At 36.7% G+C, this 26,381-nt stretch overlaps 1 protein-coding gene and 1 long non-coding RNA gene across 30 annotated transcripts in view; one reads left to right on the plus strand and one right to left on the minus strand.

Annotated features, from left to right (window-relative positions):
• LOC108401854 (uncharacterized) overlaps nucleotides 1–26,211 on the plus strand; it is a 43,815-nt gene extending 17,604 nt beyond the window's left edge. Inside the window, exons 2-3 of the long non-coding RNA XR_001854280.3 lie at nucleotides 14,560–14,645; nucleotides 23,473–26,211. This is a non-coding gene — a long non-coding RNA (uncharacterized lncRNA). The remainder of the gene's footprint in view (nucleotides 1–14,559; nucleotides 14,646–23,472) is intronic.
• The window catches only part of ADAM22 (ADAM metallopeptidase domain 22), a 238,654-nt gene that overhangs the window by 21,846 nt on the left and 190,427 nt on the right, over nucleotides 1–26,381 (minus strand). For 25 of the 29 annotated variants that reach the window (XM_036990656.2, XM_036990655.2, XM_036990657.2 and 22 more), the window contains exons 18-26: nucleotides 26,222–26,302; nucleotides 23,338–23,388; nucleotides 23,055–23,118; nucleotides 21,983–22,088; nucleotides 19,580–19,699; nucleotides 16,783–16,951; nucleotides 14,043–14,157; nucleotides 5,447–5,537; nucleotides 1,957–1,974 (exon numbers count right to left, since the gene is read on the minus strand). In XM_036990656.2, coding sequence (XP_036846551.2) covers nucleotides 1,957–1,974; nucleotides 5,447–5,537; nucleotides 14,043–14,157; nucleotides 16,783–16,951; nucleotides 19,580–19,699; nucleotides 21,983–22,088; nucleotides 23,055–23,118; nucleotides 23,338–23,388; nucleotides 26,222–26,302 — 815 coding nt within the window. The remainder of the gene's footprint in view (nucleotides 1–1,956; nucleotides 1,975–5,446; nucleotides 5,538–14,042; nucleotides 14,158–16,782; nucleotides 16,952–19,579; nucleotides 19,700–21,982; nucleotides 22,089–23,054; nucleotides 23,119–23,337; nucleotides 23,389–26,221; nucleotides 26,303–26,381) is intronic. The other 4 variants (XM_036990664.2, XM_036990667.2, XM_073238888.1 and 1 more) reach the window with 1 other exon arrangement.

The raw sequence follows: 26,381 nt of genomic DNA on the forward strand, positions 1-26,381 counted from the left end.
AGATATTTATACATTCACAACTTCCTGATCTAAAGTCCGTTCTTTGCTAGTTCTCCATTTTGAGAATTATCGTACAATCCTAAGATTCATCAGCTGTAGACAAAGGCAAAAATAAATAAATAAAGGTTGTGTTGAAATACATCAGAATACATACAATAAAATCTGCTGAACATGGGACAACTCTCAAAATATGAACTAGATTCCAGAAGAGTAGTCATATGGATGAAATAATGGCTCAGTTATACCAGGCATGAAATATTTCAGTTACATAAAGGAGATACCCAATATAAAAAAATTTATTAACTCTACCTATGTATTTATTGAGTTAGAGTAAGAAACTGGTACATAATTTTACATATTCATCATTTTTTTGTAGTGTGGGAAATTCCTTTATTCTGGATAGCACCCCTGGTGAGACCATGTCTTAGAGAACTGTTTTAGCTGTGATTGTTACATATTTATAGCATTTTACTTTTCTCTTTACATGGTCAGCAATATCTAATTACATTGTAGCCTTATAGCTCCTATGGAAATGGAGCTGTAATATCAGATTTTGGTGTTATTAGCCTGATTTTATTTTTAACTGAAGAAAGTCACCAAACTTAGATTTCTGATATGACTGAGCAACTTCTACCCAACAGAAAGATTAAATGGCTCCAGCTCTTCTACAGTGTGTTTGGACACAAAAGTTTAAAACATATCAGAAAGAAATCTTATTGTTTTTAATTTTTTGCCTCAGTTTTACTGTTTCCACTAATGATGAATTAGGGCAGGGTCAATATTTACAATATCTATGCTTACCAGGGTCTCACTTTGTACCCATGTGGGTGTCATTTATGTAGAAAAAAAACATAGATTCTTATGGCTACAGCCTTTATGATAGGAATCATAAATTACCATATGGTGGGAAACAGAAGAATAAAAGTTTACATTTTTAATTTGTGAAAAAATGAAAGCTGCGGTTGGGACCTGAAACAGTACCTTCAAATTTGTTATATCTTATGCCTAATCCATCACAGGCATTTAAAGAACAGTGGGAATTGTTAAGTAATGGCAATCTGCATAAATTTCTTGAGCACATCACAGCACTCAATGATGTCTAAGAACTGGTCTGTACTACCAATTTTCAGTGTTATTCAGAAACTTTTTGTATCAATAGCTAACAGCATTAGGAATTTTCTAAATATATAAAGTGAAGTATGTACCCCAACAGAGGCTAATTTACATTCAGAAAAAACAGGCAATTCTTAGAGAACTACATGAATTCTTTGTATTTCTTATTACATTGGTGGATAAGCATAGATGTTCAGGTTATGATGAACAGAATGGGATGCCTGACTTTATGGGTTTTTATAAAAAAAAATCACACTAAACAATCAGAGATTCAAACTATTTGGAATTATTTCTTTTCCTACCTGTGGGTATCTAATCAGTACAAAAAGTATTTTCTTATACAGAAATAAACAAGCTCATTGAATGCCAGGACATCCTCCTGACACACTGTGCACATATAAATTTTGTCCCTTATGAATGGAAGTTACTAATATAACTACAGTAACAAGTAAGAAAAAAAGTCCTCTCAGAAAGCACCAAGTAAAAGAGTATTATAAAGGTGAACAAAATCAATTAACTAATATAAACAAAGGTGACACCTTAACAGAGAAGTTTGTTTTAGATGGAAAAAAAATCTGTCTCTATACATATTACTATAAAAGTAACACAAATGAGAACTTTTAATTGTAGTATTGTTGGGTGAAAGAACCATTAAAATTAAATGATAGATATATTTTAAATTAATACATTTCACACACCATGATTGAAATTATCATTTCAAGGTCATGAAAAATCAAGAGTAGTTTATGTTTACTACAGCATAAAAAAAGTGAACTTGATTTATAATTGTACATATGAATTTAAACCTTTAGATTATATGTTCAGATTATTCTCATCACATACCTCTGTTCTCGATAGTTTCTTTGCATGGATAAGAAGAAAGGGGGGGGGAGAAAATAATTAGTTACCTACAGAAGTACATTAAGCATTAAGAGAGAGCACTAAACATAAAAGCTCTAGCAATCATGGAAAGGTCTCCACTAGAGGATTTTGAATTGCAGAATTAAAATGGGGAACAGCAACAGTCACACACACACACACACACACATTTCACCTCAACTTTAGAACTGACACCAAAAGGGTCAGTGACAATATTTTCAAATAACTATTTTTAAAAGCATAAATAAGCTTCAGTTTTTAAAAAGTAACTATTTTCTCATTATCAATTATATCATATTAAACATTTAGTAATGTTCTAAAGTCAACTGTATTTCAAATACAGGTTTTCAGACAGAATGATTTAAATGATGAAATTAATCAAGTTACTTTTATAAGTTAACAGTGCTTTCATAGAAATAAAAATCATAATTCATTCCTTTTGAATATATTCCTCAAACTAAAGCTCTTCCTAAGGATTTCAAATAGGAGAACATAAATGAGTACTAGAACATTTTATTTCATTGTGTATGACAAGTTAGAATGTGTTAATTCATAGCTATTAGGGACCTTCTAAGTTATCACTACTTACTCACTGAAGGTTCACATTGGAAATACTTTGTTCAAAAGTTTAGTCTCTTTTTCATGTGTCCATTTACTAAAATAAAACTGAATGAGTTTCAATATATATCAGTCTTAAAACAAAAATGTGTCCCAGTGTGGTAGTGAGGCACTATGATTTTTACTTTTAACTCAAAAGACTTCATTTTTAATTTTCTATTGTGACCTAATCGTTAGTATTTTGAAGATGTGTTAGAAAGGTCAAGCAACTGAGTAGTGGACTCCTTCCTCCAAGATCCCATATAATGCTTCTGTGTGGTTTAATGCTTTTGTGCGGATTCCGTTTGTAGCACCTACTGGTTTGTTCCGCTTTCCCTCTAAGTATCCTGTTTTAACAATGAGCTCAAGAGGGTAAAAGTGCTAATTCGTTACTTTTTATTTTTTTATTTGTGAAACCATGGGGGCTGGAGGTAAGCCCAGAATCTTTTTGTTTAATATGTTTTACCTCTTATTCTCTCATTCTGACTACTTGAGCTGTCCACCAGCTCCAAATGAGTATTCTTCATTTCCTATTCCTGCCATTCCCCCTTTCCAAGGCTTGGAGAAGGGAGAGAAAGTTTAATTGGAAGGACTAATGAGAACATGAGTTCTCAAATCCTAAATCCATACTTGAATTTCAAATAGAATATGTGAAACATCATATTCATGAATTTAATTCTTATATTAAAATTTCTACATTCTTATTCTATTTTTAAACATATTCTGAATAAGTTAAGTAACATTTAAACTTTCATCATTTAGGTTCAAGTTATTTATGAAGAGGATATGCAGTATGAATATATTTGTCTTTTTCTTTAATGAATCTGCAAAGTACATGTATTCAGAAATAGAAAAAAACAAAACAATGAAGCCTCAAAATCATATCATAAAAAAGAGGTGATATCCAGAAAAAGGTACTTTCAATTGTACTCATTAAAGCAAACGGACACAGGTAATTTCATGAGCAGTAGGAGACGCATAGGTTTCATATTTTCTGAAAGGTAATTTTTCTAGGAACGTAAAGATGAAGTATCAATTTATGTTAGTACATGGAACAAAATCACTCAATATAGAACAATTTTGCTTTCCTTTTTCATGTGACCAAATGAAACCACTGAGCTACTTTAAAACAGCAATACTTGTGGTGGCCATTACTACATTAGTCTTACATCAGGGAAGTCAAAGAAATAGCAGGACTCCCAGATGGAGCCAATTCATCTGAGGCAGATGGAGAGATGGAACAGTAATTGTACAGAAAAGTCTTCCTTCAGACATGTGATTTTATAACACCAAATGTTATGCTGAGACCAGCCTGTGGATATCCAAGTATGCAATATACATAACGACCTGCATATCAAGGAGGCCCACAGGTACTGAGCATCTTCGGGATTTACACACGGTTAGGTGTTCATTTAATCAGGGCAGATCATTCCTCCCACGCTGTGCTCGGCTTCACCATGCTGTGCCACACTGACCATGCTATGCTAAACTTCACTATGCTGTCTCCGCTAGTTGTTAACATAGCCTGCCCTAAATGTCTTTCTGTATTTTAATGGTGGCAGCATACAATGTTTATCCTGACAGTAAACACTGCTCTCTTTTCAAAGAAACTCTTGGGGTTTTGACCTCCCAACAAGTATCATCCATATACATTTTTAAAGGTGTTTCCTTTAATTCAGTTGGTTTAAGATTATATCAGGTGATAATAATAATAACAATTACACTTACAGTGCCTAGTCTATTAAAAGGTTTGGAGTCATTTTAAAGCCTAAAATATTCTAACTCCCAGGTTTCTTGGTGAACTAGGCTTGGTCTATGCTGGGGGAGGTGGGGGTGTGTGTAATGTTGTAAAACAGGGGCAATACTCAGATTGCCTAGCAGAAGCTGCAGGCCTTCCAAATGGAGAAAGCCCTAGGCCTGGGCCCCAGAAACATCTCCTGGGATTGGCAGGAACATGATTTTAAATTGAAATAGTAAAGAGAGTTTAAGGTTTGCCATATAGAAGTTTTAATTTATTAAGCTTAAATAAATTATTTGAAGACTAGGGAAATTTTTCAAAAGATTGAAATACTTAAAAAGGAAACTGGACATATTAAATATACAATTAAGTTTACTATTTATATTAAAAATATAAATAAGCTTGGAATGTCTGAAGTCACTTAACTTAGCTAAATGCTTAAGGAGACCCAAAATCCAAAAGTTATAAATAGAACTAACAAAACTGTAAGCTGATCTTTGAGGCTTAAGAATAAGGCTTTTAAAAGTTAAAAAAATTCATTTTAATTTTAACACACAAATTTCTGGACAGTCTTTTCGTCACACAAATATACCTACATTTGTAGCAAATAATATGGTGCCTCCTTCATACTGGCTGTGAAGATGAAGAGATTTTGCCTTTAGGAGGACCCACGGCCACAGTACGTGTTAACGGATCTCATGCTGTGGCTCATGTGAACAGCACGGTTATTATGGCTGCTGTTATTCAAGCACCACAGTCTCTCACTGGGTCTCTCACCTAGATTTCCGGGCGTGGGTTTAAGTCAGGAGAGCTTGTGTCACTAAGGGGCAAACCAACACACCCTTTGTAGAGGACACAATGTAGACTGATTTTACTTAATGTAACAGTTCTGAAACAATATTCAGTACTTTTAGAATAGAGGGGGCTATCTCAAAATCTAAAAAATGATAAATTATTACTGCTAATCGTGCCAAGAATAATCTTTGAATGTGGAGCCATGCTGATTTTCTTTGCAGCATATTTATACAATGATACAAAACTTTCCAGAAGTTTAATTCATTTACACCAAACATTTTAAAGTGTGTTTAGATAGTAACAATATTAAAACATTTCACTTACTTATAACCCCATGCAGTTATTCCTAATATGAGGGCCAGCACCAAAATGGTGCCGGCAATTATGCCAATTATGATATTGGTACCAGCAACACCTGTGGGAGGAAAAAAGAACAATGAAGATCAGTGTACATAATTGAATTTTTGACATAAAATTCAGGAACTTTATTATCTAGATTTGTAATCATCACACTAACAACATAATTTCTTTTAAAAAGAAAGTAATTCTTTTTCTTTTATACACTTTGAGTTTTAGAAAGCAATTTTCCTTTTCTAAAATTTAATTTTCTTTATTTTTTATTGAGATATCATTGACATATAACATACTAGTTTCAGGTGTGACCTGATATTTGCATATATTGTGAGGTGGAGAGTATTTTCTAAAGGGAAGAGAAATCAACCATAACTTAAAACAATCCACTTCAAGTTTTTGTTATTGTTGTTATCCTTAATCTACAATTACATGAAGTACATTATGTTTACTAGGCCCCCCTCTTCACCAAGTCCCCCCCACACACCCCATTACAGTCACTGTCCATCAGCGTAGTAAGATGCTATAGAATCACTACTTGTCTTCTCTGTGTTGCATAACCCTCCCAGTGTCCCCCATGCACTATACATAATAATCGTAATGCCCTCTTTCTTTTTCCCCACCCTTATCCCTCCCTTCCCACCCATCCTCCCCAGTCCCTTTCCTTTGGTAACTGTTAGTCCATTCTTGGGTTCTGTGAGTCTGCTGCTGTTTTGTTCCTTCAGTTTTCCTTTGTTCTTATACTCCACATATGAGTGAAATCATTTGGTACTTGTCTTTCTCCGCCTGGCTTATTTCACTGAGCATAATACCCTCTAGCTACACCCACGTTGTTGCAAATGGTAGGATTTGTTTTCTTCTTATGGCTGAATAATATTCCATTGTGTATATGTGCCACATCTTCTTTATCCATTCATCTACTGATAGACACTTAGGTTGCTTCCATTTCTTGGCTATTGTAAACAGTGCTGCGATAAACATAGGGGTGCATCTGTCTTTTTCAAACTGGAGTGTTGCATTCTTAGGGTAAATTCCTAGAAGTGGAATTCCTGGGTCAAATGGTATTACTATTTTGAGCATTCTGAGGAACCTCCATACTGCTTTCCACAATGGCTGAACTAATTTACATTCCCACCAGCAGTGTAGGAGAGTTCCCCTTCCTCTACAACCTCACCAACATTTATCGTTGTTTGTCTTTTGGATGGTAGCCATCCTTACTGGTGTGAGGTGATATCTCATTGTGGTTTTAATTTGCATTTCTCTGATGACTAGCAATGTGGAGCATCTTTTCATGTGTCTGGTGGCCACCTGAATTTCTTCTTTGGAGAACTGTCTGTTCATCTCCTCTGCCCATTTTTTAATTGAATTATTTGCTTTTTGTTAGTTGAGGAGCATTAGCTCTTTATGTATTTTGGATGTCAACGCTTTATCAGATCTGTCATTTATGAATATATTCTCCCATACTGTAGGGTACCTTTTGTTCTATTGATGGTGTCCTTTGCTCTACAGAGGCTTTTCAGCTTGATATAGTCCCACTTGTTCATTTTTAGTTTTGTTTCCCTTGCCCGAAGAGATATATTCATGAAGAAGTCACTCATGTTTATGTCCAGGAGATTTTTGCCTATGTGTTTTTCTAGGAGTTTTATGGTTTCATGACTTACATTCAGGTCTTTGATCCATTTCTAATTTACTTTTGTGTATGGAGTTAGACAGTGATCCAGTTTCATTCTCTTACATGTAGCTGTCCAGTTTTGCCAGCACCATCTGTTGAAGAAACTGTCATTTCCCCATTGTATGTCTATGGCTCCTTTATTGCATATTAATTGACCATATATGTTTGGGTTAATGTCTGGAGTCTCTATTCTGTTCCACTGGTCTGTGGCTCTGTTCTTGTGCAGTACCAAATTGTCTTGATTACTGTGGCTTTGTAGAAGAGCTTGAAGTTGGGGAGTGAGATCCTCCCCACTTTATTCTTCCTTCTCAGGATTGCTTTGGCTATTCGGGGTCTTTGGTGTTTCCATATGAATTTTTGAACTATTTGTTCCAGTTCATTGAAGAATGTTGTTGGTAATTTGATACGGATTGCATCAAATCTATATATTGCTCTGGGCAGGATGGCCATTTAGATGATATTAATTCTTCCTAATCAAGAGCATGGGATGAGTTTCCATTGCTAGTGTCCTCTTTAATTTCTCTTAAGAGTGTCTTATAGTTTTCAGGGTATAGGTCTTTCACTTCCTTGGTTAGGTTTATTCCTAGGTATTTTATTCTTTTTGATGCAATTGTGAATGGAATTGTTTTCCTGATTTCTCTTTCTATTAGTTCATTGTTAGTGTATAGGAAAGCCACAGATTTCTGTGTGTTAATTTTGTATCCTGCAACTTTGCTGTATTCCAATATCAGTTCTAGTAGTTTTGGAGTGGAGTCTTTAGGGTTTTTTATGTACAATATCATGTCATCTGCAAATAGTGACAGTTTGACTTCTTCTTTACCAATCTGGATTCCTTGTATTTCTTGGTTTTGTCTGATTGCCATGGCTAGGACCTCCAGTACTATGTTGAATAACAGTGGGGAGAGTGGGCATCCCTGTCTTGTTCCTGATCTCAGAGGAGAAGCTTTCAGCTTCTCGCTGTTCAGTATGATGTTGGCTGTGGGCTTATCATATATGGCCTTTATTATGTTGAGGTACTTGCTCTGTATACCCATTTTGCTGAGAGTTTTTATCATGAATGGATGTTGAATTTTGTCAAATGCTTTTTCAGCATCTATGCAGATGATCATGTGGTTTTTGTCTTTCTTTTTGTTGATGTGGTGGATGATGTTGATGGATTTTCGAATGTTGCACCATCCTTGCATCCCTGGGATGAATCCCACTTAGTCATGGTGTATGATCCTTTTGATGTATTTTTGAAATCGGTTTGCTAATATTTTCTTGAGTATTTTTACATGTATGTTCATCAGGGATATTGGTCTGTAATTTTCTTTTTTGGTGGGGTCTTTGCCTGGTTTTGGTATTAGGGTGATGTTCGCTTCATAAAATGAGTTTGGGAGTATTCCCTCCTCTTCTAATTTTTGGAAAACTTTTAGGAGAATGGGTATTATATCTTCTCTGTATGTCTGATAAAATTCCCAGGTAAATCCATCTTGCCCGGTGGTTTTGTTCTTGGGTAGTTTTTTGATTACCAGTTCAATGTCTTTGCTGGTAATTGGTTTGTTCAGATTTTGTGTTTCTTCCTTGGTCAGTCTTGGAAGGTTATATTTTTCTAGGAAGCTGTCCATTTCCTCTAGGTTTTCCAGCTTGTTAGCATATAGGTTTTCATAATATTCTCTAATAATTCCTTGTATTTCTATGGGGTCCATTGTGATTTTTCCTTTCTGATTTCTGATTCTGTTGATGTGTGTTGATTCTCTTTTTCTCTTAATAAGTCTGGCTAGAGGCTTATCTATTTTGTTTATTTTCTCAAAGAACCAGCTCTTGATTTCATTGATATTTTCTATTGTTTTATTCTTCTCAATTTTATTTATTTCTTCTCTCATCTTTATGATGTCCCTCCTTCTGCTGACTTTAGGCCTCATTTGTTATTCTTTTTCCAATTTTGATAATTGTAACATTAGACTATTCATTTGGGATTGTTCTTCATTCTTTAAATATGTCTGGATTGCTATATACTTTCCTCTTAAGACTGCTTTTGCTGCGTCCCACAGAAGTTGGGGCTTTGTGTTGTTGTCATTTGTTCCCATATATTGCTTGATCCCTATTTTAATTTGGTCATTGATCCACTGACTATTTAGGAGCATGTTGTTAAGCCTCCATGTGTTTGTGGGCCTTTTTGCTTTCTTTGTACAATTTAGTTCTAGTTTTATACCTTTGTGGTCTGAAAAGTTGGTTGGTAGAATTTCAATGTTTTTTAATTTACTGAGGCTCTTTTTGTGGCCTTGTATGTGGTCTATTCTGGAGAATGCTCCATGTGCACTTGAGAAGAATGTGTATCCTGTTGCTTTTGGATGTAGAGTTCTATAGATGTCTATTAGGTCCATTTCTTCTGGTGTGTTGTCCAGTGCGTCTGTGTCCTTACTTATTGTCTGTCTGGTGGATCTGTCCTTTAGAGTGAGTGGTGTGTTGAAGTCTCCCAGAATGAATGCATTGCATTCTATTTCCTCCTTTAATTCTGTTAGTATTTGTTTCACATATGCTGGTGCTTCTTTGTTGGGTGCACATATATTTACAATGGTTATATCCTCTTGTTGGACTGAGCCCTTTATCATTATGTAATGTCCTTCTTTATCTCTTGTTACTTTCTTTGTTTTGAAGTCTATTTTCTCTGATACTAGTATTGCAACACCTGCTTTTTTCTCCCTGTTGTTTGCTTGGAATATCTTTTTCCATCCCTTGGCTTTTAGTCTGTGCATGTCTTTGGGTTTGAGGTGGGTCTCTTGTAAGCAGCATATAGATGGATCTTGTTTTTTTATCCATTCTATTACTCTGTGTCTTTTGATTGGTGCATTCAGTCCATTTACATTTAGGGTGATTATTGAAAGATATGTACTTATTGCCATTGCAGGCTTTAGATTCGTGGTTACCAAAGGTTCAAGGTTAGCTTCTTTAGTATCTTACTGCATAACTTAACTCACTTATTGAGTTATTATAGACACTGTCTGATGATTCTTTATTTCTCTCCCTTCTTATACCTCCTCCTCCATTCTTTATATGTTGGGTGTTTTATTCTGTGCTCTTTTGTGTTTCCTTTGACTGCTTTTGTGGGTAGTTTATTTTATTTTTTGCCTTTAGTTAGTATTTGGTTGGTCTTCTTTCTTTGTTGTGATTATATTTTCTATGGTGACATCTGTTTAGCCTTACGAGTACTCCCATCTAGAGCAGTCCGTCTAAGATACCATGTAGAGGTGGTTTGTGGAAGGTAAATTCCCTCTTCTTTTGCTTGTCTGGGAATTGTTTAATCCCTCCTTCATATTTAAATTATAATCGTGGTGGATACAGTATTCTTGGTTCATAGTCCTTCTGTTTCATTGCATTAAGTATATCATGCCATTCTCTTCTGGCCTGTAAGGTTTCTGTTGAGAAGTCTGATGATAGCCTGATGGGTTTTCCTTTATCCTTTCTCTAGCTGCCTTTAAAACTCTATCCTTGTCCTTGATCTTTGCCATTTTAATTATTATGTGTCTTGGTGTTGTCCTCCTTGGGTCCCTTCTGCTGGGAGTTCTGTGTGCTTCCGTGGTCTGAGCAACTATTTCCTCCCCAGTTTGGGGAAGTTTTTAGCAATTATTTCTTCAAAGACACTTTTTATCCCTTTTTCTCTCTCTTCTTTTTCTGGTACCCCTATAATGCGAATATTGTTCCATTTGGATTGGTCACACAGTTCTTTTAATATTCTTTCATTCCTAGAGATCCTTTCATCTCTCTCTGCATCAGCTTCTCTGTGTTCCTGTTCTCTGATTTCTATTCCATTAACGTCCTCTTGCACCTCATCCAATCTGCTCTTAAGTCCTTCCAGAGATTGTTTTATTTCTGTAATCTCCCTCCAGACTTCATCCCTTAGGTCCTGCATATTTCTCTGAAGATCCATCAGCATGGTTATGACGTTTATTCTGAGTTTCTTTTCAGGAAGATTGGTTAGGTCCATCTCCTTCTCAGGGGTTGACTCTGTGATATTGGTCTGTATCAAATTCTTCTGCCTCTTCATGGTGATAGAGATAGTCGTGTGGAGGAGGCGCATGTGTCGGCTGGGAGACCGTCCCTTCTTGCTCGTTGGTGGCCTTCCTCTCCTGGGAGAATGGTGACACTAGTGCCTTGTGCTTGGCAGCTGCTTATAGACAGGGTTTCTAATCCTTGCCCGGCCGCTGTGAAAGAAGCTCTGCTCTGCTGCTGTGGGCGTGGCCAGCCTCAGGCAGCTGCTCCTCTATGGTGGAGCCACGTTGGAGGGGTAACTAGTGGGAGGCTGTTTATCACCATGAGGGGCCTCCGAGCTGCGCTGCTGCCCAGGGGGTTAGGGCGCCCAGAGTTCCCCAGGATTCCCAGCTGCTGGGCTAAGTGTCCTGGGACACTACCGTCCAGCTGTGGGATCCCTGTCCCTTTAAAAGTTTCAAAAAGCACTCACTTTTCTTTGTCCCAGGGGTGCCGGCTGTGGGGACCCACTCGCAGATTTTACTGTCCCATTTCCCTAGTATCCAGTACCCCACGCACTGTGTGTCTGTGCTCCCAGTGCAGATGGCTAGGGCTGGGTATTTATTAGTCCTGGGCTCCCTCTCCCTCCCTGCTCTGACTCCTCTCCTCCTGCCGGGAGCTGGGGGGAGGGGCGCTCGGTCCTGCCAGCCATGGCTTGTATCTTACCCCCTTCATGAGGCACTGGGTTCTCGTAGGTGTGGATGTAGCCTGGCTGTTGTCCTGTATCTTCTAGTCTCTCTTTTAGGGATAGTTGTATTTGCAGTATTTTCAAGAATATGTACGGTTTTGGGAGGAGATTTTCACTGCTCTACTCATGCCACCATCTTGGCTCCTCCCCCCACATCAAGTTTTTTAAAACATAATTCCTTTTAATTCTTATCCAAATGCCTTTACACAGTTTTATTTTCCATGCATTTTTTAGGAAAATAAGATGAGATCACTGAACTTAAAAGAAAGCAGAGTAAAGAAAAGAAAAAAAGGGAGGGACAATACTATTATCACTGGCACAGCCTCCTTTTGGGAGGTTCTTTTGGGCCTCTATTCCTTTCACCTTGACTCATTCCTCAGAAATCCTACAAATGTATTGCCCACATCATTCCATTTTGACAACTAATGCAAGGTCCTTCTTGCTCTCAGTTGTGATTATTTTGTCTCTCAAAATAAATGTAAGCTTCTTAAGGGAGAAAACATGCCTACAGATTTATATAATCGGTGCTCAGGTGGTGTCGATAATAGAGCACTGGGCTTCAAGTTCCTAGTCTTGGCAATGATGGCTATGGTATCCTGGGGAAGGAAAGACCAAAGGCACAGACAAGGTCCAGTGAGCAGGAGTGAGGTGCTGGGCAGCATGAGGGCAATGTGGCAGACTGGCCAGGGGCTGGGCAGGTTGTGCTCAGGCCCCGGCAATGGCACTGCTGGGTCAGCACCCGTCAGGCAGGCTGAGATGTGCTCCTGGAGGGGATCATGGAGTCACAGTGGCCCAGCGAGTCGAAGGCTTGGTCAAAGAGCTCAACTGAGGGTCCATGAGCAGGAAAGGCCAAGGTCTGGCTCTGACACCAGGGGACTTGTTTTGCTTATAATGATTCATAAATGCTAAATCACCCAGATCAGCTCGGATCTCTCCTTGTTGCTGCCCTCCTGAGGTACTCTTCCAGACACCAAAGGTCAATAATTATAGGCTACTGGGGCAGATTCCAATCCCCCCTGACAGCAGTGGCAGCTCTCTGCCTGGGAGCCCTTGGTGATCATGACAGATGGTAGCATGAGGACATCTGGGGAGACTGACAGACTCTACCTCAGCCAGGTCTCCCGTGGGATGTGTGCATGCAGAAGCCAGAGGACTCCCTGGTCATTGGGATTTTATTACTCTAAGACCTAGCATGTCTGTCTTCTCTTCCTTTTCTTCCAGAGATATAATGGGGTTCAATATACTTGGCTACTGGTACTGATTATTTCTAAATAATGGTTTGACTTTTGACAAGCCACTTAAATCCATGGACCTGAGTAGCGTCATCTCTGCATTAACTGCAGGAGCAAGCTCCTCCCTATCAAAGCTAAGACTGAGGATACCAACATCTTAATCATTCTGAGGCTTTCCTTATTAACATCACATTAGCTAAGATTTTTATCCTATCTAGATGGTTAGAATGAACATACGTTTTTTCTCATCATTTGGAGATGAATGCATTTCAAGATTTGAGCATTATTTAATGCAAAAGAATACTCAACAATGAAACCATAAAAACCTTAAAAGGGGACATCTGTGTTCTGTCAACTACCCGCATTTAATTTCTCCTTCTCCATTTGGGCCACTTTAGCTTTTAGACTTGTACCTTCTTATCCATGTCCTTAACCCCTCCTCCTAAGTGCCTTGGCCAAAATTACTACTTCTAGAATTACCTACAGTTCAGGCTATAAGAACTGGGGTTGAATACAAATGAGATTCTATAATAAGGAATATTAAAGTCAGCAAAATATTTAAAAATCAATTCTTCAATTTTTGTTTAAATTTATTCAGCCCCCAAATATAAAATTCTCCCTTTAAATTCAGATGGCCAAGAAGTACTACTACTTTCTTCCTTTAAATGAAATGTTAGAGTTTGCTGTCAGCCCCAAACAAGTACAATAATTTCAAAAGTATGAACATCTCATAATGATGTAGGATAAGGTAAGGCTAAATCAGTAGATTGTTATATTCAATATTAAATATCACTACAATTTAATGGGAATGGTCAGTTTCATGAGGACCCCAGTTTTTTATTGTGACTTATTATGTAAATTTAACTTATATTTGAGTCATAAAAATAATCCAAATGAAACTATCTGAAGGGAAATTTGCTCTACCCTTGTATACAAAGATGATGTAATGGTACCAAACTAAGTACCTACCATTGCCAGCCAGAGTTATACCAGTCTTTGCATCATCATTGTGAGGGAAGTAAGTGCTACAATCTGCACCTATCCAGTGTCTGTTACACACACACTTCAGCTCATTACTGCAAACCTGAAATGCAAAATCAATTTAGGATAAACATGAACTCTCTGATACAGAGGCATGACAAATAAACATTAATTTCTAATTACTATATGCCTAGAAGTTGATGGTACTGAAGAATTACTGGTCCCCTCTCATAATACTACTTTATTTCTTACTCAAGTACCTCAAAAAATTACTTCCTAGAGATCAATGGTTGATTCAAATGGAATAATAGATTTTAACAGAGGAATGAATTTATATATCTGAAAAATAAATCAAATTATAGTTTTGAATTTCATTAACTTAAATTTTATAAAAGGTAGACTTTAAAAACTAAGCAGAAATACAATCATTTGCCAATTAACCAATACAAAGCTTTCTGGCTTCCAAAGTAAGGGTCTTTATACTAACATTTTATTCATCTTTTAGGAAGCAGATGGCATAAAGAGAAATCCAACAAAAAGGGGAGGCCTGAAGCTGGGCAGTGGTCTTGGTACCTGACCCAAGCTACCCAGGTAAGCTACTGCAGGGTCACAGGAACTGAGAACTCCTTCCAACAAAGCAGAGGAGAAGCGTTCACAAGGAATTCAAAATTATCAGACAGTAACATCTTCATTTATATATCCAGAAAACAGAATCTATACCTAGATATTGTAATTCAGAACAACTAAATGGAGTGGGAAGTAGGAGGGATTCAGTTAGGTTTAAGATCAGAGAGGTTCTTCAGGAGACAGGTTTTCACTAGATAGGTGTCTGGCTTTTGTCTGATCTAATTTACCAGAAAACAACACACATCCACATCTAAATGTAACTACAAAATATGATTACCAAATTTCAGATTTTAAATTAATTCAGATTAAGAAATTTCTGCAGATTAACAAATATGCAGGAAGAAAAACGTTTTGGGTTTAAAGTCAAAAAGCCTGGGTTTGAGTCACCATTTAGCCACTGTCTGATCCATGGACCTGTACCAGGTCAACTAGCTTCTCCAAGTGTCAGTTTCCGTATCACACAGCAGCACCAGTGATAAAGGGACAAGAACTGACACTGATCATAATGAACAGAGTCAGAGCAAACATTTACTGAACACTCACTATGTCTCAGCATTGTTTCAAGTATTACATATAAAAGTTAAAAGTATTAACTCACTGATTCTTCCCAACAACCTTTTAAAGTAGGCAATATTACTATTCCCATTTTACAGAGGAAGAAACTGAATCATAGAGGCTAGTTATACGCCCAATCTCAACCAGTTAGTAAGAAGTAGAGCTGGGATTCAAACTTGGACTGATTGCAAGTTCACATCATTAACTGTTCAATGTAATTAGATATGCAAGAATATCTACTGTATTTCCCATTTTAATATTTGTCACATGCACAGAGCTGAGTTACTGTTAAGTTAAAAATACATAGGCTATAACCTCTTTGCATTATACATAATTGTTGTAAATGATTTTAATGCTATTTGCCACCTGATTTGCCACCTGATTTATTTGTGTCTGTCACTCTTTCATTCATTTGTTAAACAAATGGTTAATTAACACAACTATGTTGGTCTCTGTGTTATATACTTAGGATTTCTAGATGAAAAATATATTGCTGTTCTTTAGCATGAATGATCAAACGATCAAGAAATAATTCCACTGTTCATTTCCCATCTCCCCCAAAAACATTTCCCCCTAACATCTTCTTACTAAGGAGAAAAGACTTGGTAGACTCCTTTATAGGAGCAGAATTGCTTACCACATGCCTTCTCTATTCTCCTGTGTCTTAGGAATTCCTATCCTTTGGCAAAGAGAAATAATTGGTAACACTGCCACCCCCAAGGAAATTCTTGCCCTATCCCTTGGGGATATACATGGAATGACGGGATTGAAGGTTTACAACTCCAGGCCAGGGATCTGTCACTTCAACTGGACAATACAACCAGTTCAAGTGAAGAATTGGAATGAAGGTAAAGAGAAAAATCATAGCTCATGCCAAAAAAAACCCCAAAAAAGTTGTTTGTGTAGGGATCCTCACTGAAAATGATAAAACTGTAATCACTAATAGAGCATGTTTATGTAACCTAAAAACTCAGTTACATAAGACCTAGTTTATCAGATATATAACTGAAAGAATAGAACTTAGACTTTTAAACAATGCCACTATTTCTATTCATCTGTGAGAAGCATTTCCCTAAATTATTCTGGTTTTATTTCTAGGAGCTATTGTCAGCTGATACACACTGGTTTGTCAACAGCATTGCCTGACCATAACAACATACAACGAAGCACCCTTTGCTAAATAGTGTGGCCGTTGCCCCTGCTTTTCGCTCCCTTTTTTAATCCCATTACAGTTTCTTAAAATTTGTCTCCTAAATCACTTGTAGAAAACCAGCATTACATCATATGAAATCACATTTCCATAATAAAAATGGAAGATGGAAAAATTTGGTTAGGAAGATGATACTTCCTCTTATTCCCAGGCTTTCACAGATGACAGGACAGAAATATTCAAATTTATATCACCACATAAAGAACTGTTACGCGACAGTTAGAAATGTGGACAAACATGTTTCCATCATTACAGAAATAAGCAGTTCAGGGTCATATCTATTTCTGTGATATAAAAGAAATGAGTAGCTCCCATGGTGAGGTACAGAATACTTACTCCATTTCCTGAACACACAGTGCCTTCTTTATTGCTTAGGCATGTACTGAAGTTGAAGGAAGCCACAGAAAGACATCTGTGCTCCAAGCACATCATTTGGGGACCACAAGGTGTCCCATCTTCCACATAGCCGAGATCTACATCTTCTTCAAGTTTAACATGCCCACCACTAAACACAAAGTGAGAGCAAAGCAGAAATGGGATTCCAGTAATTGACATTCAACTTAAGGATATGCAAAACTAAAAAGTGGGCATTATCACTTTCTTTTCTACTTATTATTAAATAAAAACCAATAGCGTATAAGTATTTTCAACCTCTAAATGCAGAAAGCACTTGAATTTTCTGATCTAATTCTTTTCAGAGATATTGATATATTTTAGGATTTAAACATAATTACTATAACAGGGGTCTGAATTGAGATGGCTTTATAGTTTTACCGGGGCTATCATGTATTAGTCAAGTAAGCCATTCTTACTAGGACTTGATATGATAGTTAAATAGGTTTCAAGAGTTCAAACATGTTTCAAACAAGGATGAGAACTGGATTTTGTTTGTTTCCCAAAAAGACTGCTATACTTACAAATTATATTTGAGAAGGGCTAAATTATAAACCTTACTATTCAATTTAGCAAGTCTACATATTATATAGGAATAAGAAGAACAGGAATTGAAAATGTATTTTCATAGTCAGTTAAATTCATATGGTGCCATGTCAGTGCTAGTACAAAAATCTCCATTAATTTTATTTATTTTTATAAAAATTATACATGCATATAGTTTAAAGAGTCAAAAAGATAAATTGCTTTTTTTAATGCAGTAAAGCCATCTACTGCCCCCTACTCCTCTGTATATTCTTCCCTGGAGTGAACCACTTTCTACTCTTAAGTGACTCTTGTTATTATGTGCACAACTTTAAATAATGAGTTTGTGTTCTTATTTTTTATTTTCCATTTTAGGTATTTATCAACTGACTTCCCTCTATGGGACTAGAATTTGTCTCTTTTCCCTATCCTTCCATGATACATTCTGTATAATCAATAAACCAAAAACAAATATGCAGACAATGATGATTATATATATGTTATTCAGTTGAGCGACATAATATGCCATAATTAAGCCCTTTCTTTTCCTGTACAATAAGTCATTTTCCCTCAGATTGGCAAATCTCTTACTTGTTTTGTGTTTCTTTGCCTACTTTTCTAAGAATTTATCACTAACCAATCCTAACCCAACTCTGCTGATGGCCAAAATCTCCACTCAAGATGTGTCTCAACATAAGTTCATCTTCTTTCCATCTGAATGTCCCCTACTCCTAGATGGTCTGGGTGTCCCCAGACCTGGTACAAAGCTGTACATCTTGGTTTTACCCTCATCATTTACTAAGAGGATTGCCCTGTGGTAGGTATCTTGTTTCCTAAATTCCTTGCCTTTTTCTTTTAGTTTACTCCTTCATTTTGGAAGCACATTTCTAATAGATTCCTGACAAAGGGTATGTGGGAGAAATTTGAGAGAAACTTGCATATCTAAAAGTGTCTTTATTTTCTACCCTCACACTTCATATTTTGCCTGGGTACAGAATTCTAGTTCGGAAATCACTTTCTCCAGAGTCTCTGGCTTCCAGGGTTCCTGTTACTATATCCTAAGTCTGATCCTTTTTTTCCCCTCCTCTTTGGAAATGTTTACGATTCTTTTCTTTCCTAAGGAGTTCTGAAATTTCATAATGATATGTTTAGACATACCTCTAATTTCACTGTAACTGGTGTTTGGTTGAGCTTGTCAATACGGAAATTCAAGTCCATCAGTTCCAGATAATACTCTTGAATGACTCATTGATGATATTCTCCCTGCTGTTATCTCTGGTTTTTATAATTTCTATTCTAATGGTGAGTTTTTCTCCATGTTCCATTTCTTCACTTTTTTTGCCCTACTTTCTGGGAAATAATTCAAACTGTTCATTTCTGCCATCATGTTTTTTATTTGCACAGCACTCTTTTTTTCTCTGAATGTTCTTCATTTTTAAAAATAGCACTCTTTTCTTGTTTCATGATAGAGGTAGATTACCTCTCACAAATATTGACAGGGGGTTTTTTTTCTGGTTGCTTTTATCACTCTGTGTACTTGTATGTGTGTGTTAGAGTCTTTATTCACATGTCTGATACTCTGCTCTTATTTGAGTCAGGGAATCAGATAAATGATTGGAGATTTAAGGCTTTCTGGCTGAGCACCAGTGAGGTTAGGCCCTGTCCCTACAATCTTGATGTCAATACTGCCTGCTGTCCTTTGGTGTGAAAACCTTCTGTTTCATCCTCTGCAGAATGTAAAGCTAAATCCCCCATGGAAGGTGAACAATCTCCATTTGAACTGAGGCAGAGAAGTAATCTGTGAGCAGCTTCTTCCACACACTTCCACCTAGTACTTTTAACCCCTTGCCAACCCCAAATCTTTTACTGTCTCTTCCAGAAGTAGATGATGCTGCCATTTTGAGCCTTTGAGGACTCACATATAATGGCTTACTTCTCAGTTCTCCCCATTACTGACTTAGGAATACAGCTTTCTTAGTTTTGATAATCATTTGCCACACATCCATTTGCTTTCCACATTCTAAACTTTTGTTGGTTGTCTCTTTTCTCTTTCTCTGCCTCCATGTGATATATGAATTCTAAAAAAAACCCACTTAGTGTCATTTTAGTGAGATTTCAGAAGAGAACAAAAGGAAATGCATATATTTAATCCACTGATTTTACCCAGAGGTGCTCACTCATTCTCCTTAATAAGAATGAAATGTAAACTAATTACCTGCAGTTTAAAGTTCTTCCCTGCTGCATAACTAAAGTAGATGTGATTTCACCATCAAGTTCTCCAAGCCTTGGGATGTTACCAATGTTGGTACACAAAAGGTAACCACAGAGCACATCCCTGTGTTGAAAGAGTGACAGTTATTTACATTTCTCTCCAAAGAATGAAGCAATCATGTACTGTTAGAACAATAATCTTCATCTCAATTTAGCATTTGTTTTTCATCAACTATATAATTTGCTCAAATTACAGGCAAAATAAAAGAAGCTCAAATTAGTTTGTCTCCAGCTTTAAAAGTCTTCTCTGAAAATCAGATGGGTGTACCAAAATCCTAGTTGATTTTTAGCTTTTCCTTCACTGCCCACTAATTCAATAGTTCAAAAATTTACCTAAAGGAAATTATCTACCAAATCAACTTATTTTATATAAGAATCTCTTTTCCATAACATATCACTTGATATGCTAAAACATTTTTTGATACTTGGTAAGTGAATTTTGACAAATATTCTTTTGGAATACAGCTATTTTCTCAACCTGTTGCCCCAGAATTAAAGAAGAGATTGTATACACACACACACACACACACACACACACACACACACACACACACATTTGTTTTTGTAGATTCTCAACCTCACAGGCTCATGATCCCTTTTTTTCAATAAATTTCACTAGTCCCCCAACCATCACATATAATTCTAACTTAACTTGTAAAATATTTTTCCTGGTGTTAAATACTATCTTACATATTCTCCATATCTAACACATTTTAAGTATTAATATAGATAATGATAAACACATATTCTAACAAGTATCTTGTGAGGAGTGATTAGTAGGCCAGCAAGATTATATATGGAAATATTAGGCTTTATCAGATGGAGAAAAGAGAAAAATTAGGATTTATATCTTATCACCAACATAGAAAAAATATTAATACTTTGTTAAAAAATAATTTTTAAAAGTTGTATCATTTCATTGCATCTATCATAAACAAAAATGCTTTCTTGACACAGAAAGAAGAGATATTCAGTCAACATTTTTTGAGTGTCATTTATGTGTACTGTCATTTAAGCTCCATATATGGAGCTTACTAAGTCCTTTAGGATATATAAGAAAAAGCAGTCACAATTTTTATCTTCAAGGAAATTACACTCTGGATGAAAAGAGAAATCACACACATAAACAACTATACAACACAAAGCTGGGGACAAGGGCCAAACTATAGGACAAAGGGCCACGGGGTTCAGAGGAGAAGAGGGAGATTATTTATTTCTAGAGTAAATTCAGAAATAATTTATGAAGGGCTGTCCAAGCAGGGCTTTGAAGGGTGGATGCATTTCTGACTAGAAACTGCGTGGCTACAAAGCGTGTTTCAGGAGGAATGAGTAGCACGAGCACAGGCATGCAGGCAAGAAAATGTAATGCATGTATTAAGAGGCAAGGTTTGCTAGACTTGGGAAGAGTAGAGAACAAAAAAATGTGAGTTGGGGGCAAACTGTGAGGGAGGCGTAGTGCCAAGCTAAGGTTCCATTTTGCTGGTTAAAAAAAAATGGTATGGCATTCAACAAAGTGGCTAAGAAAGAGTTCTGAAATCAACTGCCTGAATTCTATTTCTGATTCTATCACATCCTAGCTATACGACCTTGGTCAAATTAACTAACTATGCCTTAGTTTCCTCGTCCATAAAATGGGTAGAATTGCTATAAAGATTAAATCACAAAGCTTATGTAAAGTGTAACAGTGCTCAGCACACGGTGTGTACACTCAATAAATGTGCACTAAATAAAATTAATCCTGCTATTAATTAACTATGCGGAACCAGTGAAATTTGAACAAAGAATTGAAATAGTCAAAAAATTCAGTAGAAGATTATCATGATAGCATCATGCTCGAGACTGTTGGCATAAAAACCTGCTAAGAGGCCTTTGAAATAGTTGAAGAATTAGTATAGATCTTAGTTGGAGCAAATGGTTAGGGAATAAAAGGAAAGAATGGACATGATTTCGTGTTTGGACAATGTGTCAGAGGGAAGGTAGAGTCAAGGATCATTTGGAGGCTTCTAAACAGAACAGACAGCAAGGCCTTTGGCAAAAGTGGTAGCTTAGAAAATTCATTGAGTACACATTCTGCTGGCTTTCATTTTTGTTGCTTGTGAGATGCTGACAGGTGTTTTACAGGTGAGAAAGTCCTGAGGCTACTGCAAGCATGACCTGGTCTTAGGAGAGAGGTCAGTACACATGTTAAATTTGAGTACTGTCCACAAAGGTGATGCTGGAATGCTGGGAAGAAGTGAGGTGAGAAGGCAATAGATGCTTTGCAGGGCACGGGAAACTCCTGGCAGCTCAAAGAGCAATGCCTTTAAGAACCTAAGGGCTATACTCTAGGCTAAGTTCTCCATCTCACCGTTTGTTGCACTGTATCCATGTATCCTTGTCTTTCCCACAGTTACCTTTCTCCGTCCCTTCGATATTCAGTTTTTCATAGCAGTATTTGTCCGATGCCATCACCTCTGAAGTAGAATAGAGTTTTCTATCAGGGTTGGATAGAACAGGTGAGTTGCTCAAAATGTTTGCAGTAAAGGAAAATAGCCAGGTAAGGACTCTCCTTTACTACAATGTTACCACTTCCAAAACTGGTATCCTGTTTCACAGTTTCCTTCTCCATGTACATCCATGGCTTAGGTGTATTTTTCATGACTGCTCATTGGAAATTTGGAAAACAAATCTATTTAGACCTTTGACAGGATTAAGGCTATAGGTTCCAAGAACAACACTCCTTAGAATTTGGCCAAAATTTAAGGGAAGATGCGACCAAATGATTTCTTGAATAAATACTGCACACTTCAATCCGTGCCAAATATAAAGCACAAATCTCTCACTTTATTAATCATAAAGACAAGTTCATTAAAATAGTTATGCTCTATAAAGATTCAAGAAAGTCGTACAATTTCAACCTTGTTTACTTATTCTTAATAGCTATTCAGAAAAACCTTAATTTTATTCTTCTTTTAGACAAACTTGAATTCATGCTAAATCTCTGAGAGTCAAATAACATACCAAGTTATGTCATCATCTTTATCAGGATTATATTTTTGCTAAAGCTAGAGTGGGTTGATGGGAGTCATTTGATCTAAGAGATAAAAATGACTTTTGCAAACTAATCAAAAGATGACTGCTTTGTGTGTGTGTGTGTGTGTGTGTGTTTTAACTAATTATGTTGGTAGTTTCTGTTCCTACTTCTTGCTGTCAGGTATTATTTTTTTCTCAAGTGTAGGAAACAAAAATTGCATCTCTTTTTTCAGAAAACAAACCTGCATGACTCAATTTTCCCCCATCCCAATCATTCTGTACTTGCTCAAGAGAGCATACACTTCCATGGATAAAAGGATTAAGTTGTTGAAAATTTACTTCTAGCCCATGTGTCCTTCAGTCTGATAACACACTTTGAGAACAGTCAAGCCACACTATTTACTTACTTTGCCCCCAGATGTACTTGCATTGTCTATCCCTCGTTTTACATCTTCCTCCAAAACAAATTCCCTAGAATGGAAAGCATGCCCATTAGTGATGCAAGATCTGCTTAAGGCAGGACACTGAAAAGTTAACAACTGAGAAAACTAACCCACAAATATTATAAAGGCCTTTTACCTTCAGAATTGATTATAAAACATTTAAATTGATTTCCCTGTTTTGATAACATTTCAGCACTTCTTTCATGCTCTACACATGAAAAATTTAGATAAAGCTGAAATAACCTACCTGAACACCATCACAGGAATATCCATCCATTTTATGAATATTTGGGGCACACTAAGAAAAGAAAACAGAACTATGAACCAAATGTACAACAACATAGCAGGCAGGCCTGATCCCTTTCATGTTTTCATTTTACAGATAAAGTCTGATAATATGGCTGGTCTCTCAAATAATCTGAAAACAAAAACACAAAGATCAAGAGAGAGCAAAAGGAAACACAAGAACCTGTGCACTTTCTCCCAAAGATCTGGATCTAACCGAGGCAAAAACTGTTGGTAACAAAGTAGCAGAGAAAAAGGACAGACAGCGATGACGATGACGCAGCTAACGCTAACACTGAAGAGCTCCCTGCTCTATGTAGATAGGCTATTCCTCAGAGCAAGAAAAACAAGAGCACACAACAAAGTGAGGGGGATGCCAACATAAATGGAACAGTAAAGAGTTTCCTCTTTTTTTTTATCATGGGAAGCACCACAGTCTTGATACCTAAAATGACTCTTCAGCAGAAGCCTACTTGGAGTATGTTAGAAAAAGCTGTGCCTCATAGCCCCTTTGTTTTTCCCTATAGCAACTACAGAAAATTATACAGATATAAACGAACCACAATTTTTTAATGTATTATACATTTTTTCTATCGTGATAGTAATTATATCTTCATTTGAGAAGTTAGAAAATGTAAGCATAAAAAAAAAATGAAAGATAAAAATCACTCGCATTTCCACCACCCATGACAATTTACTTTTTATAGTTTGATGGATATTTTCCCTACCTTTTTCTACAGAATTTGGTATTTTAAACATAGCTTTAAATAAATTATAAGTAATATTTCATATTCTGCTTCTTCCCTTTACTTTCATCATATGAATTTCCTCATGTCATAAGAAATTTTTTCTAAGCATCATCTGTAATAGCTATAAAACACTGCACTGAGCCAGCAAACCATGTAACCAATGTACTAAAATAGTCACTTATACTTACCTCCAATTTATACTGTTACAACCAAGTAGTAAGCGCATCTTCGTATGTATATTATTTTTGAATTCAGGATTCTTTTAAGATTCCTTCTTATTGTGTAATCTTATAACCAAAGATGTTGTTTTAAAATACTTTCCCTCCAGGAGCCGGTGAGGTAATCATTCATTGTATCTTTATCATCAAGTGTTAGCTTAGAAAAACAATGCTAACTAGGTAATAAGAAAGCAAAATGCTTTTATATGAAAGGTCTCTTAGGATGAGCATCTTCAAAGTAAAACCTTTTTGATCGTTAATGTAGGTATGCCACTACTGAATCCCTCTTCTCAGGAGGAAAGAATATGCAGGCAGTCCTCACTTTGCCGGGCTCCAAAATGTATGAATTTCAGTTATCATATTTTGTTAAAAGATATCAGTAACCCAACAACAGAGTTCCAGTTTCAGTTACCACTATAAAGTAACCATAAATGCATGAAGCCCAAACTTGGCTACTAGCTCTTCAGTGCACCCAGCACTGGGTAACTGACAGATGACCATCATGGTCAACGACCCGTCTTGCCACTGCTTTCAAAGTATGTCAGTGGTCACTGTCCATCTATCTGTTCATTTCGTTCATGCAAAGACAATAAAGTCTGCGGTTGTGTTGTCTCCCTTTCTCTAGGTGACAGCACATGACATTTCACAAAATTGTACAATCAAAAGAGGGAATTGGTCAGCACAGATGAAAATGCAGCAAAGAAATGAAAAGTGATGACGGAGGAAGTTCAAATCAAATGTCAACAAAGTTCCTGGCAAAAATCACTGACTGCTGCTTGGCAAAAAAACACATTCACAACTCCACGTCTCTTGGAGATGTCTCATGACATTGAAAGCACAAAGACTAAAATATCAAAAGCTGATCTGAACTTAGAAAGGAATATAACAACCCAACAAAACAAAAAAGATGCTCACTATGGGCCCTAAGGTTTATGATAAAGAGAAGGCATGCACAGTTCAAACGACTCCTCATAAGTATTTCACAAAGAAACAAAATCTTTAGTTCTCAATGTTTGTTTTAATTTAGTGTGCTAAATAAATATTAGGGTTTTTTTATTTCCTTTTTCATATAAAACAAATCGTAAGAGTTTTTCATAGTTTGGTAACATTTTTTAAAGATCACAGAACAACTGTCATTTTTTCCACTGGTTGGTAAGATGACTACACGTTTTCAGCCTGCATGGTAATTTCTGCGGTCCTGCCCTACTGTGCAAATCGAGGACTGCCTGTATATTCACCAACCTTGTGAAATCTGTGAGCCTCTCTGAAGTTTATCAACTTCCCTATATTCTCTGTTTACAACTAGATGATATTAAATCCAAGAGCAGGTAGTCATGGCTGAGGTGATACCGGCTGTCTTAGATAAACAGGAGTCAAGACAGAGAAACAGACCCTTTCTCAGAACCCAGTGCTCTGTGGGACCCCTCTGCCTTGGCTGACTCCTGGTTCAGCCAGCTGAGGAGAGAGAGTCGTTCTCTTTCCTCCTTCATGAGACAAACAGCAGTGACTACAACAGGGTATGGGGGGGACTTGATAACATGGGCGAATGTTGTAATCACAGTGTTGCTGATGTGAAACTTTCATAAGACTGTATGTCAATGATACTTTAATAAAAATAAATAAATAAAAATAAAACAAAAATGAAATAGTTAAGGCATGCCTGCAGTCTTAGGTTAGTTCAACATTAAGACAAAATTATGCTGGACATTTGCTCAAACTTTGATTAAATTCCTGAGAAGTGAATAAAAATAGAGGCAGAGTTGATGTGAAAGATAATCAGAAGCATCCTGTACTTTTACATTTCTTTGGGGGTTCAGGGCACAACAGAGCTGCCCCAGCTTTTTCCTCTGGGGTTTAGAGTAGTTGTTCTGTGAATTACCTGGCTTGAATTTCCTGAGCATGTTTCACGAATATCACAATCATTTACTGCTTCCCGGCACACGGTCCCCATCGGCTGAAACTAAAATGAATAAAACTCAATGTGTAAAACTGTTGAAGAAAAAAAACCTCACAGTACCTTCATTAAAAAAAGGAAAAAT

This window comes from Manis javanica, chromosome 6 (assembly GCF_040802235.1).
Source record: "Manis javanica isolate MJ-LG chromosome 6, MJ_LKY, whole genome shotgun sequence".
NCBI lineage: Eukaryota > Metazoa > Chordata > Mammalia > Pholidota > Manidae > Manis > Manis javanica.